Raw genomic sequence first — 14,278 nt, forward strand, 5'->3', positions numbered from 1 at the left:
AATATATTGATTTCAATTACAACACAGAATACAAAGTGTACAGTGCTCACTTTATATTTGTTTTTGATTACAAGTATTTGCACTGTTAAAAAAACAAAAGAAATAGTATTGTTAAATTCACCTCATACAAATACTGTAGTGCAATCTCTTTATCGTGAATGTGCAACTTACAAATGTAGAATTTTTTTTACGTAACTGCACTCAAACAAAATGAAGTAAAACTTTAGAGCCTACAAGTCCACTCAGTCCTACTTCTTCTTCAGCCAATCGCTAAGACAAACAAGTTTGTTTACATTTACGGGAGATAATGCTGCCCGCTTCTTATTTACAGTGTCACCTGAAAGTGAGAACAGGCATTCGCATGGCACTTTTGTAGCTGGTGTTGCAAGGTATTTAAGTGCCAGATATGTGAAACTTTTGTATGCCCCTTCATGCTTTGACCCGCATTCCAGAGGACATACTTCCATGCTGAATTTAAATTAGTATGTTGTTATTGTTTAACTGCGATTAAAACTGCAATTGTGACTCTTTTTTTTTTGTTTTTAATCATTTAAGAGCCCTAACATTAACAGATACATTGGAAGAAACAGGGAGGAGCGCAATGTTAAGCTATCATGAAGCATTTTTTCACCAGTATACAGAGCTTGTATGAGGCCCAATGAACTAGTTCAGCCTCTGTAAGGGGCCTAGTGCCAAAAGTAAATGGAACATGTAGGTGCTAAGTACCTTGCAGTATTGAGCTCTTTACACAGAATACTTTCCATGTCAGATTGGTCTTGTGTGGGCCCCCTGCTTTGGTGTGAGTTTCACCCAACTGACTAGAAGATTTTTGTCTCCTGGCACTTGAAATAAATTTTCCCTCAGCTCCCATTAAAATCCCTGAAATGAAAAATCAGAGAGTCCTGTGAATGTTTGATATTTCTGAAAATCATCCCGGAAATGTCTTTAATTTCTTTTTTTAAATAAATACATTCTTGTTTAGTATAGTGCCATTTTAGAATGTTCATAAAAACAAATATCTTCATATGTGTGATTCCGTTTGTTTTCTCACTTGTCATTAAAGCTGCTTGAATGTCTATGGACTAATTGGGTGAAGTATATTCTATATATTTTTCCCCATTAGTGTTTCTGTTGTGTCTATTCCCTGATATAGACACTATAATGAAATCTGAGTACCGTACCTAATCATATTTCGTATTTTGATGTAAATCAACTAGTAGTTTTTTGTTTTGTGTGTGTGGTGGAAGCTTGCGAAGGGATAAATTTACTAAACTATAAAAATACATATATATATATATATATTTTTTTTTTAAATAATTTGTCCAGGTTTAGAGCTTGCTTTTCTAGCCTTCAGCTTCTGTTAAATACAGAATACAATAGTTAATCCCTTTTATGACCAATGTTTATTTTGCTTCTTGTTTATCAAAACTGTAATTTCATTATTTTTATGTATTTCTCTACAGAAGAGTTTAGTAGTCTTGGAAAGCCTGGTAAGTAGTACATGCTTTGAAATAAACAGCTTTAATTTCAGATTTGAAATGTACATTAAAAACTGAATAGATCAGAGCTGCAAAATTTAAGTTTCATTTGCATAGTTCAGGTGTATTAGATCTGGGGTTTTGATTCAGTCACACTGTCAAGCTGTCTGGCAGTCACTCAAGAGCATGAGTACCAACCTCTGGACAGACTGATAAGAAGCAGGGCACAAACCCCAAATTGGTTGTGAGTTCTATAATTAATCTATAATTAAATTGGCAAAATTTAAGTATCAAGTGTAAACTCCTCAAGCATGATAACAGCCTTAACGTGGAGTCACAGACAGTCCTCTTGGGCAGTGGTTCTCAAAGCCGGTCCGCCGCTTGTTCAGGGAAAGCCCCTGGCGGGCCAGGCCGGTTTGTTTACCTGCCACGTCCGCAGGTTCGGCCGATTGCGGCTCTCACCGGCCGCGGTTCGCTGCTCCAGGCCAAAGGGGGCTGCGGGAAGTGGCACGGGCCAAGGGATGTGCTGGCCGCCTTTCCCGCAGCCCCCTTTGGCCTGGAGCAGTGAACCGCGGCCAGTGGGAGCCGCAATCGGCCGAACCTGCGGACGTGGCAGGTAAACAAACCGGCCCGGCCTGCCAGGGGCTTTTCCTGAACAAGCGGTGGACTGGCTTTGAGAACCACTGCTCTTGGGGACTCTGATCTATCTTTCCACCCAGGTAAGCTTGCCTTTGTGATAGATGGTCCCTTACATTAGGTATCACAATAATATTTAGGTTATTCCCAGTCCCAAAGGACAAGTCACTTATCCAAGTCAGTTGCACTTTAGATCTCACATCAGAGACAACACTTGTAGACAATCCTATAATGAACTATCTAAAGATTTACTAACTGGGAAAAGGAAATAAGCGTTATTTACAAGTTTAAAGCAGGTAAACATAGATACCCAAATGAGTTCCTATCTTAAGTTTCAAAAGGTAATAGAAGCTTTTATAATAAGCAAGATCATTGTGTCCCTTAGGGCTAACCCAGACTAAGCAGCTGGGGATGCCTTGCTTATGCCTAGAAATCTTGCACCCCTAGAGTCCAAGCAGCAAAGAGAGAGTTTCTCCTCCATTAGGGCTTTTTTTATTCTTCCCCACTCCCCTTCTGATTGGAGTTGCAAACTTAGCTGGTGAAAGGAATTCACTTGCATTTCTTCTTTTCATGGGGAATGGGGAGGGGGCGAGAAGGGGAGCAGAGCAATCAACAGTCCTTTGTCCTCTGATGTTCCACAATAGTTCGTATGGTGTTGATGGACCTTCTTTGTCAGGTGGGAGATAACATGTCCTATTGGAGACTAGTTTTTCACACTAGTTAATGTTTCTCTCCTGTCTGATGACTTGCACAGTTACAGAGGCTTACAATGCAAATGCTCAAATATCTTACGTATGTCATCATCTGTATCCCATATTGTAAGATTAATGCATGCAGCAATTTACAAAAATTCAATAAAGCCTAAACACTACTCATATTTTTATAACTCTAATACCTATTTCATCAGTACTAACACACAGGTGAACCAGACTGATTCCCGCTATATGTTTATTAGTATCCAAATGAGGCAGGGGACCTTGGCATAAACAGGCATCTGGTTTGCCAGCGTTACACATATATCTATTGAAAATGTTAACTGTCATGTCGAGGGCACTAAAATAAATTAGTATAATTTGAAGATAACCCAGCAAATCAGTTTATATAGTTGCAAAACTACGGCACGTCACTTAATCGTAAAAAATAAATCCTTTTTTTTTGTTTTGTTTTTTGTTAGCTTTCTGTATGTGATCTTTGTACTTGAGATGTTTCAACGTGATGCTGTTTTTAGCAGAGTATCTGCTGCTAGAATGAAGTCTTATTGAGTTAAGGTGTCTGGCTGCCAAACATAAAAATGGTTGTGATGATATAGTGTCAATCAGATTGGAGATCAAACTAATCTAATTTGATACACATTTGTTATTTGTGTTGGAGATTCAAATATTACTCCATTAGGGATTATCCCAGACACTGGTTTCCCAAAAAGGTCACATCGTAAAGGCCATGTAATTCCTGTGCTGGACACAGAAGACATGTTTACTTTTGCTAAGAGTTAATTTACATTCCAAGAGAATCTATTGACAGGGTTGTCATAATATATGCATGTTAACAAAAGGGTTAGGCATTTCACCCACCTGTTGTTCAGCACTGAATGTCGTTGTTAGCTCTTCCATACCACTGCGAGTGGTAAAATAAAAATTTAAAGAATTTCTAGCAACGCAAATTCTCAACCTTGCTGAATATAGAACATAGCCCAACTCATGATCTGTTTGATTCCTTGCAATACATCTGATCAGAGAGGATATACTGTACAGCATTTCAGATTTTATTGAAAATACTAACGTAGTTTTGTAAGATCAAAATCCACATTTCCTTGCCATCTCAGGTTCAGGGTATAAAACCCCCCACCATACATATCCTACTAGAGCAAATGTGCTGTAGGGTGGGAAATTAGGATAACAGCAAATAACTCATATTGCTAGGCATTAAGAATGAAAACTTGTGCTGCAAAGTTAGAAAGGAAATAAAGACCACACCAAGCTATAGAAAAGAACTAGCTGAAATAGGGAGCTGTCTTAAATTAAACAAATGCACCACTTGTTTCTCTAATGTACACAACTACATTTGAAACTACTGATGATCCATGGTTTTTCCTCTTTAAATAGACTTTCAAGAGCAATCAGCTGACAGGCCTTCTGGTGAGTAGTTTCATATCCATGATAAATAATGTATATCTTGAACAAGAAATGTGCATCTGAATCTAAATCAGTTATTGTGGCCTTTTTCTACCATTGCTAGGGCAATAGGTCTGCAGTATACTTAAAAGCTATATTGAGAGGCATAAAAATCTCTGCAGCTTATTGGTGTTTTGGTTAGAAAACTTTATTTAAAATTAATTGGTATTGAATTGCCTTTCAGTTCTCATAATTTCTAGCTCCTTGTGTCTGTGGTCTCAACATGTATGTTGGTGAAGTATTTGAATGGTTTGACAATCTCAGATGGTAGAATTAGAATTGTTTCACACAAAAGGTGATTGTAGTTTGTCTGATAAGTGAAAACTTTTGTCTTCCACTATTTTTTTTTCTTAGCGTGGGACACCTGAGTTATAAATCTGTTTATGAGCACCAAATAGCTTACTGTATGAATCTCTCTTGTATTCCATCACGCCTGCCTTTGTGCTACATGATCACCTATGCCTTCAGATTAAGATGGAACGAGGTTTTTTTTAATTAAATAAATATAAACAGCACAATAGTAATAGGTGTTCCTCAGTCAGTACATGAACACCTTGGCTGCAACAAATGCCTTCTGCTGGAAATATGTGCACTGACTGCACGCACATAGTGTTTGAGTGTCACGGTAAGTGTTTCAATACACTTATTAGATGAGTTTTGCCATACTTTATTAAAGGTTAGGGTTGCCAACTTTCTAATTGCACAAAACCCAACATTCCTACCCGGCCCCTGCCCCTTCTCCAAGGCTTTGCCCCTGCTCACTCCATCCCTCCTCCCTCCGTCGCTCACTCTCCCCGACCCTCACTCGCTTTCACCGGGCTGGGGTAGGGGGCTGGGGTGTGGGAGGGGGATGAGGGCTCTGGGGTGGGCCCGGGGATGAGGGGTTTGGGGTGTGGGAGAGGGGGTGGGGCTGGGGCTGGAGCAGGGGGTTGGAGTGCAGTGGGGGTATGGGCTCTGGACTGGGGGTGTGGGCTTTAGGTCCCTGCCGCCCCTAGGCGCATGGGCGGCCAGGGAGGCGCCGCGTGCTGCCCTCGCGCCCGCAGGCAATGCCCCTGTAGCTCCCATTGGTCGCAGTTCCTGGCCAATGGGAGCTGCGGAGCCAGCACTGGGGCAGGGGCAGTCTGGGGAGCCTCCCAGGGGCCATAAGGACCTGGCAGCCTGTTCTGGGAGCTGTGCTGAGCTAGGGCAGGCACGTAGCCTGCCTTAGCCCGGGACCCCCGCTGCACTGGTGAACGGATGCCTGGCAACCCTACTAGAGATATAATATGTTTCCTAACTTTATTGTGTGATTTTAATCTTGTAAGTAGAGATTGTTCTTCAAAGAAAAAATAAGTGATGGGGAGAGAGAAGGTGAAAGGGGGTCTCTACACGTTACAAGGGGCCTATCTAATTGGGACATGTCTTTTATTAACTTGAAACCACTCTGTTAGCACATCTGGACTTCCATCTTCTTGTAAAATCTGTCTTGCTTGACCTTCTTGTGAAATATAACCATACCATTTGGCCTTATTCAGTACTCTCTTTTGTGTGTAGGTTCGTTGCATTTGGGCTGGAAATCTCTGATCAGCCAAAAAAAGGCCATGTTACCTCTTCATTGCAAACATTCTAAGTTACGTATTTTTGACAGTCTGATTGCCTTAGTAGTCTATCTTTGATTGTTAGGTGTCCTGAATGGAAGATACAAAATATATGCCTATGTTCAACCTGATTCCAGCATTTGATTCTCAGAAATCATAAAGTCTATAAATAGACAATTAAAAGAACCTCATAGCTTACAGGCATAGACACATCATAGCACCTTTGGTGCCATGTTTGTTACAGTCCTAGAATTCCTAATGTCTAGGTTAAGCAACAACTTTGATGCTTAGTTTCTTTTAGACAAGGGGAATTTCTTACTCCATTGTCCATTTTATGGGATTTGGCTTTGAGGTAGCTTGAAAACGTCCATTGGAATTGGATTCTTTGGCTAAAAACCTTCCTTGTGAAAGAGAATAAACATAGACTGTAACAATAAAAGGTCAAAGCATTTTGTTGAAACAGCAAGATACAAGCTGTGTGCATAATGGCAGGCTTCCATGCCATAATAAGTCACTACAGAGAGAAATTGATTGCTGTTTTTGCCTGAGCCAATTCACTTGTGTTTATACAGAAGAATCCACACGGTAGAAATAAAATGGATCTGATACCTCTTGACATCCAGCACAAGTTGAAACTCAGTACCTCATTAAAAATGTTGTGATTTTTCCCTGTTACCAGTACCTCTCCCAGTATCACAGTCAGTTATTGGGCAGAAGTTATGTGTTGAATCATGCAATTTCAGTCTCTCTCAAATCTTTATCAACAGTTTTGAATGATCACTGACTAGTGTCAATAAGCTTGCTACCAAAGTTTAACGTGGTGTGATTTCAGATATTAAATTGTGTATGATAGGATCTAATTCTGGTAGCCAGTTTACTAGCAACTAATACACAAATTCCAGGTACAACCTCCTCTTCTATTAAAATCATAGTTGAGAGTTAGTGCTTCCATGACCTTAATTAGAAGCTCTTTACATGGATTTATTCAAACATCCTTGCACTAAACCCTTTCTAGAAAAAGCATTGAGTTCATATCCAAGATATTCATGAACTCTACTGGCATAATAGACCAGTAGCAAATGGAAATTGAACTTGTGTATGTTTAAGCAATTTAATTAGACTTGATAGCATGCAATTTTTTATTAATTTATAGCTCCTAATTTGTAGTGTTAAGTAAGAATAGCCTATTTATGCTGACAACACTGCATTTTTTTGGACAACATTGACACAACATTGTACAAAACATCTAAATAGGTGGTTATTGAAGCCTTGAAAGTGTATAATTTTTTAAGTCTAAAATGACTTTCATTATATTGTAGCATAGCTAGTTATAGCACCTCCTATAAATGATCCGTTTCTCTCTTTCACTCAAACTGTGAACAGCCCAAACAGTAAATAGACTTTGAAGCAAATTTTTTTTGCCACTTGAACAGGTATCCACGGAGCCTTGGTTGTTTTTTATTCACACATCTGAAAACTTTAAATTTGTCTTATCAATATGCTGAACAAATGTTGTGAAATGTGGACCCAAACGAATACTTTTCTCTGTTTTGGAGGCTCCAAGGGTATCCTGCTAGGCAGATTGAGTGACTGCAAGTCTGTGGCTGTAGAATAGGTCAAGCTTATTCAAGGCCTTGGAGCTTTTCAGCTGCAAAAAAAGTTTTAATGATAAAGATGCTATGAATCTTTTTTGGGGAGGTGAAAGGGTACAGGTTAACAAGCAGTAGGCAGACAAAACCAGATAGTTGCTTCCAAAGCAGTTTTGAAGGTGTGCACTTTCCCAAGCTGCACATGCATGCACACTGAATCATTGGCCTTGAAGGTAATGGAAGTTAGACTCTGATCCTGCAAGTGACTTTTCATGCATGCAGCGGGAGTCCAGTTGACGTCATTGTGTGTATTTGGGGGAGCGGAAGAGGGAATTTGTCATGCAATTCTCAGTGCAAGATCTGGGTCTTAATGAGAGAATCTGTTCGTGCTCAGCACAAAAATGCTTTAAATTTTTGGAAAATACATTAGTTTTGATTGAATAATCCGATAAAGGCATCAGTCTTCAATAAGTACTGTCCACTTTTACATTAAACTCTCAAACCTCAGCTATTTTTAATGTAGTTCTGGTCTAAACAATATAGCAAGTTATTAATGGAGAGGAAGGGGTTCTCTTCTCACTTAGAGGCTCTCCAATGCTCTAAAAACGCTATAGCAATTCTTGCTCAGACCTCCAAATTTCACATTTTGGGAGAGATCTAGCATGGAAGATTTATTATGGAAATGTTTTGGAAAGTTACGTGCCTATGAATATAGGGTTGCATAGAAAACTTGGGTATAGTATTTGCATACTGGCACAGGCAATGTAATACTGATTCAGATACATTTCAATACTGTTATGGAGGGTGAACTACTTTCTTGCACTTCAAGAGAGATGCTAACTCGAGGCAGGCAGAGAATCATAGGTACAGTAGTGACTGACTTATTGACAGAACAGCCAGTTAAGAAGCTTTGGATGCATTTGTTCACCTTCAGGACATACTTTGTTCACCTTCAGGACACACTGCAAGACTTATTTGGTTTCCCAGGCTTTTTCAGAGCAAGTGATTGGAAATTAATGAAATTTTAAACCAGGCACCTAGAAGAGTTCTTTGCTGGCACAGAGCCATTTTTTTTAATGTACTAAATATTGTACATGCACTTAGATTTGAGAATAGCTCATCTTTTAAAAAAAATATTTGACTCAATGTATAAAAATGTTTTCATTTCTTTGCAGCAATTGACAAGGTAGCTTTGTTAATAGGAAACATGAGCTACTGGAATCACCCTCAGCTGAAAGCTCCAATGGTGGATGTCTATGAATTGACCAACTTGCTGAGACAGCTGGATTTCAAAGTTGTTTCTCTTCTCGATCTTACTGAATCTGAGATGCGGAATGCAGTGGATGAATTTTTACTTCTTTTGGACAAAGGAGTGTATGGTAAGAAAGTCACGATATGTCCAACTAATTTAGTAAAACATTTTTGAGTCAGAATACTCAGACATTAACTTACACCTCTCTGCCAGATCACTAAGTCCTACTTGATTGTAAAGCAGACTTCACTGTAAATAGCATGTATATGGGGGGAAGGAGGAAGTGAGTTAAACACCCGCCAACACATTCTGTGGCTTTGAGTAAAAGGTATTGTTGCTTTTATTAGTGAAGAGATAAAATCTTTGAGCCTCTTTTAACCACACCTAAATGTATAGTATTCTGCTAAATACTGCTACATACTTTCACATTAAAAAGGTTTGTTATTTGCTAAAGATTGCTGCATTTGTGTGGCTTGTTTTGGTAGTGGGACATGCATAATAAGTTTTGTGATCTAGGGAAAAAAACACGAAGCAAGAATCAGCGCTGTGTAGTGTTTCCCAGAATGCACCAATACAGTTAGGCAGTGTAGCAGATGTAAATGCACAAACCTACTTGCAATGGCAGAAAAGAAGCTGTGAGGAAACAATGTTACTTGTAACCAGTTAGTTATCTGCCACTAACTGGTTTCAGAGTAGCAGCCGTGTTAGTCTGTATCCGCAAAAAGAACAGGAGTACTTGTGGCACCTTAGAGACTAAGTACTCCTGTTCTTTTTGCCACTAACTGGTTACAAAATCACGAATGAGCCCTTTGAGTCATTGTGCTGCATGCATTTGCAACTTTACACTCACTATATTTTGTTAACTTTGTACTCCTACAACTTAAAGATGATGTGCAAATGAGGAAAAAGTTGTCTTGCTTCTTCAAGACACCTAAATAAGTTCCTTTTCTGCTTGTTTGTTTACCCTGGGACTATCAGGTCCTGTCTTTCCTTTTTTTGCTGGAGGTCTCGCTGGAAAACCAGGCAACTGGAGGGGGGAAGCTTTCTCAGCCTTAAATTACATGGGTAGTAATAATAATAGTTTATTTGTATTACAGTAATGTCTAGAAGCCTAAACCCAACTTGAAACCCCGGTAAGCTCAGCGCTGTACATACATAGACTAAGAAACAATCCCTGCCCTGAAGACCTTGCAATCTAAATGTTGTCCTGCTAGTTCTGCAGTAATTCTCTATGGGGGGAAGGGTAGACAAACCTGAATTTCTAATATTGAAAAACAAGCTGAGAAAGCTTTTAAAAAAAGCTAACACCACTATTTTAGGCCTTCTGTATACATCATGAAGAAACAAAAAAGACACTAACTAAATTTGTTTGTCTTTATAAGTCACCTTTAGATTGTAGAGAGAGAAGCTGGGAACTCTAGTGAAAGAAATGCTATGAACTTCTGATGCTGTTGCTTGTCTGCAACTTCAAGTGGCCAAGGGTTCATCAAATAGTGTTAAATCCTAAGGTCCCTGTGACGTTGCACTCAATGTTTTATGGAAATATTCCAGTTACATCATATTCACACTCATAAGCATATCTTTGTGTGACAGGTCTCTTGTAAGGTATCATAACAAAGGTTATAACCTACTGAATATATTCCTCCTATTTGTATGTATGTATCATTCTTGTATCTGAAGCTAGAAATATGAAGTATAACTCTGAGGTCCTATTGTAATTATGCAAAGTATGGGCCATTAATGGTGGTTTAGAATCTTGATGGTTCCATTGACTAGGACAATTGGTTGTGGATGGTTTATTTACTTGCAAGCCTTCCTGTGTACGTGTGGGCCAACCTGTGAGTAATGAAGAATGAGGTCTTACAGTGACATGTGACCATGTCACCTGGTAATGAAATCCATCTTAAATCTGGTAGTTTTCCATTTAAAAGGAGGCGTGGGGATCCAGAGAGACAAAAGATTCCTGCCTTGTGCCAAAGCTATACAAGGGGGGCGGGGGGCCAGAACAAATGGGACTGCCAGTCATGAGAACACCCCTGCTTTCCACCTAAGATGTCTGCTGGAACTAACAAAGACTGTACGAGGGGAAAGGATTGGGCCCAGACTAGGAAAGAGTCTAGTCTGTGAAAGAAGCTTATTGGAACATCTCTGAGGGTGAGATTTTACCTGTAATCGGTTTCTTAGGCTTAGACTTGAGTGTTTTTGCTTTATTTTGCTTTAGTGACTTACGTTGTTCTGTCTGTTACTTGAAACCACTTAAATCCTACTTTTTATACTTCTGTTTATTAATGAACCCAGAGTAAGTGATTAATACCTGGGGGAGCAAACAGCTGTGCATATCTCTCTATCAGTGTTGTAGAGGGCGGACAATTTATGAGTTTACCCTGTATAAGCTTATTCAGAGTAAAACGGATTTATTTGGGGCTTGGAATCCCATTGGGAGCTGAGCGTCTGGGTGCTGGAGGCAAGTAAACTGTTGAACAGTTTTTGGTTAAAGTCTGCAGCTTTGGGGGCGTGGACCAGACCTGGGTCTGTGTTTCAGCAGGCTAGTGTCTGCTCAACAAAGCAGGGTTCTGGAGTCCCAAGCTGGCAGGGAAAACGGGCTCAGAGGTCATTTCAGCACATCGGGTGACAGTCCCAAGGGGGTCTCTGTGACCGAACCCATCACAGTCCCAATTCTGGCAGAACTCAAACAGAACTGTTAGTGAACACCTCTGTTGGAACCTCTCTCTGAATAAATACTGCAGGATTTGCCCCTTCATATATCTTCACATATTGTGTCAGGAGCTCAATATGTGGTTAATGACAGGGAGAAATAAGTTAAAAAATGGCAGCTATAAGCTATTTCAGGATTGAGATAAAAGTGTACTTTGCAACACAGGGCTAACTTTAATAAGTTTTAATTTATTATGATATCCCCTAGATATTGACAAATTTATGGATGTGCAAACTAGTTTACAGGATGAATATTGGACATCTGGTGTCACATTGAGCTTAAACTTCCCCTTTCCCCCTGGACAGGTTTATGATTTAAGTCACAAATTAACTGTATGCTAGTTTCTGGTGGAGTTTTTTGTCATTAAAAACTTGCCTTACAAGTGAGTCATTGCTCAGTACTGTGATTGAGCTATATTGGCAAAATGTATCAACAATTTTCTCAAGAGAGTGTGGCATGGAAAATGGATCTGTCTTTCCTAAGTCTCATCTTGAAGGGGGAAGTTGAGTCACTGTCTCTGCTATCTTGGAAGTGGAATAGATCAATTCAGACAAAACTTTACTGCTTTATTAGGGAGCAGGCCACCCTGAATTATCTGATGCAGAGTGTGAAGAGAGGTCTGTTGCTGACTAGCTAGATTTGATTTTTTTTAAAAGCTGTTTTTGTGTACATTACTTTTAAAATAAGGATTTAGGACAGAGGCTAGAATGCTAAACTTGTGTCCTATACAAATGGCTCTAGAATTCCACCCCTACCTAAATTCAGCCACGAAACTGCTTAATCTGGTATTTTACTCAAACGGGTGCCAGGCCCACATGAAGTTATTTCTTTGTGTGGCTTTCACACTCATGTGATACCTGATGCTTGATACATGTAGGACTGGCTGACCTGACATTCAAAATATCTTTCACCATTTATATATCAGAACAAAGACTCACAATCATATGGAAATCTATTGTGGCTGTAAAGTTCACTAGACTTTCTGATGGTATGACTTCCATTTGCCTCTCATGTAAAATACTTATGTTGTTTCTTGTGTGTTTGGGGGAGCTATGGACTCCTATTCTGTTTAAGGCTCTCTGTTTACCTTAGCTGTTAACATGAATTTAAAAAAATAAGTGACCAGAGGCTTTGATGTAGTTCATACTGGCTCTATGTGAGAGCATTTGCAAAGTGCGTTTATATAGTTTAACCTTCGTTTTTCCATCTAGCTGATATCTGTGAAAGCCAAGCATGGCCTCTCCCAGTAAAGTTTAGCATTAAACCTTCATAAATTACTTTATCATTTAAATGATCATTCTGGATAGTGACTATTAGTGTCTCAGAAGCAATATAAAATATGCTGTCAGGGTATAAATTGCTAGTGATTTATTACATGTTAGTGGGCACAGCTCCAAACATAAGAGGCACAGCTGCTACCCCCATTTAGACCTTGTTTCAGATATTCATGATATTTACCATGACATTGTGTAATTAGTACTTGCTGCCAGGAATGTGGCATTTCAAATACTGTTCCCTAAAAGTAGAACTGATAAACAAATTGGTGATGGTGGTCTCGGTACTTTAGTTCCTCAATATATTTGATATTAAATGCAATGCAGAATTATTGTGCTCATCATATATAAATGAGATGAGAGATGTAACAGCATAAATTTTAAAGATTGAAAGTAATCTGGCTGTTTTCTTAGTAAAAACTCTGGAGATCACTTAAAATGTTGATTTCTGTGATGAACTTCACTTCTGATCCTGATGTTAGTACAATAACTGTTTGTGACCATTGCATCTTAAATACTTTTGCTGGCTGCTCATCAGATATCCTTAACCCAGTTACTTGTCCCATGACAGGAAAGAAATCCAGTTACCATTTTAAAATAAACCTATCTGTGATCCTGTCACCCCTCCTTTAGTACTTGGCAGGATTAATCTACATAAAAAGCTCTGTCTTGTTCTGTGTCAGGGTTAGAATACAAGCCTATGTTGTTGATGATTTGTACAATATTAATAAATGGCTGACTGCCTTTAAACAGAATAGGGCCTAAATTTGGCCCAGAAATACCAAGGACCAAGATGTTAATACTGTCTTATCAGTGGCTGTTGTAAGCACTGACTTCACTGGGATTATTTACGTGCTGAAAGTTGGGTAAATATGTTTTAATACCATATGGCATCCAGGTAATGGCTAAGTAGTACAAATTAAATTGCTAACTCTTCAGTTATTTCAAACCTTTCTACCGTGACTGGTAATTGATACCAGCTCTCTAATGGAGCAAAGTGAAGAAACTTCATAAACCTAGGGACTCATTCTGATCTCTTTCTCTCTGACTTCATTGACATCAGTGAAGATACTCTTCATGTACTCTGATGTAAATAAGAGCAGAATTTGGCCCCTAATCTTTTTACATTGACCCTGTGATCCTTAAAGCAGGAATATAATTGGAGACACAGATGCTGCAACAAGTATCCAAGTGTTCACCTTCATTGTAAAAGCAATGTCAAGCATTCAATTTCCAACATTTCAACTAGCGTATACGTAATAGTGATTTGTTAAAATAGGACCATTCAAAATAAACTGGCCAAGTCTATTGAGCAAACAAACACAATCAAGTGGTTTTAAGTTCTGCCTTAGAAGCCAGTTTGTAGATAATGCCTATGATTGGTGATCAGTTACTAAACTAGATAGTTTAGCAATAGGGTACCAGCCATATACAGGGAGAGCATTTGCAGAATGATATAACTAGCTAAAACAAGGAAGGCATTAATTTAGACATAAGTTTATTTGTATCCCACTCTTGAGTAAAATACTTCTGTATATTTAAAACAATCACAAGAGAATTAATTTTACTTAAAATTACACCTACG

General features: G+C 39.0%; 1 protein-coding gene across 1 annotated transcript in view; it reads left to right on the forward strand.

Moving 5' to 3' along the window:
• The window catches only part of MALT1 (MALT1 paracaspase), a 68,452-nt gene that overhangs the window by 31,884 nt on the left and 22,290 nt on the right, over nucleotides 1-14,278 (forward strand). Inside the window, exons 5-6 of the mRNA XM_029910908.1 lie at nucleotides 4,217-4,249; nucleotides 8,627-8,830. Of these exons, the coding sequence (XP_029766768.1) occupies nucleotides 4,217-4,249; nucleotides 8,627-8,830 (237 nt within the window). The remainder of the gene's footprint in view (nucleotides 1-4,216; nucleotides 4,250-8,626; nucleotides 8,831-14,278) is intronic.

This window comes from Terrapene carolina, unplaced genomic scaffold (assembly GCF_002925995.2).
Source record: "Terrapene carolina triunguis isolate 2854851 unplaced genomic scaffold, T_m_triunguis-2.0 Scaffold69, whole genome shotgun sequence".
Classification (NCBI taxonomy): domain Eukaryota; kingdom Metazoa; phylum Chordata; order Testudines; family Emydidae; genus Terrapene; species Terrapene triunguis.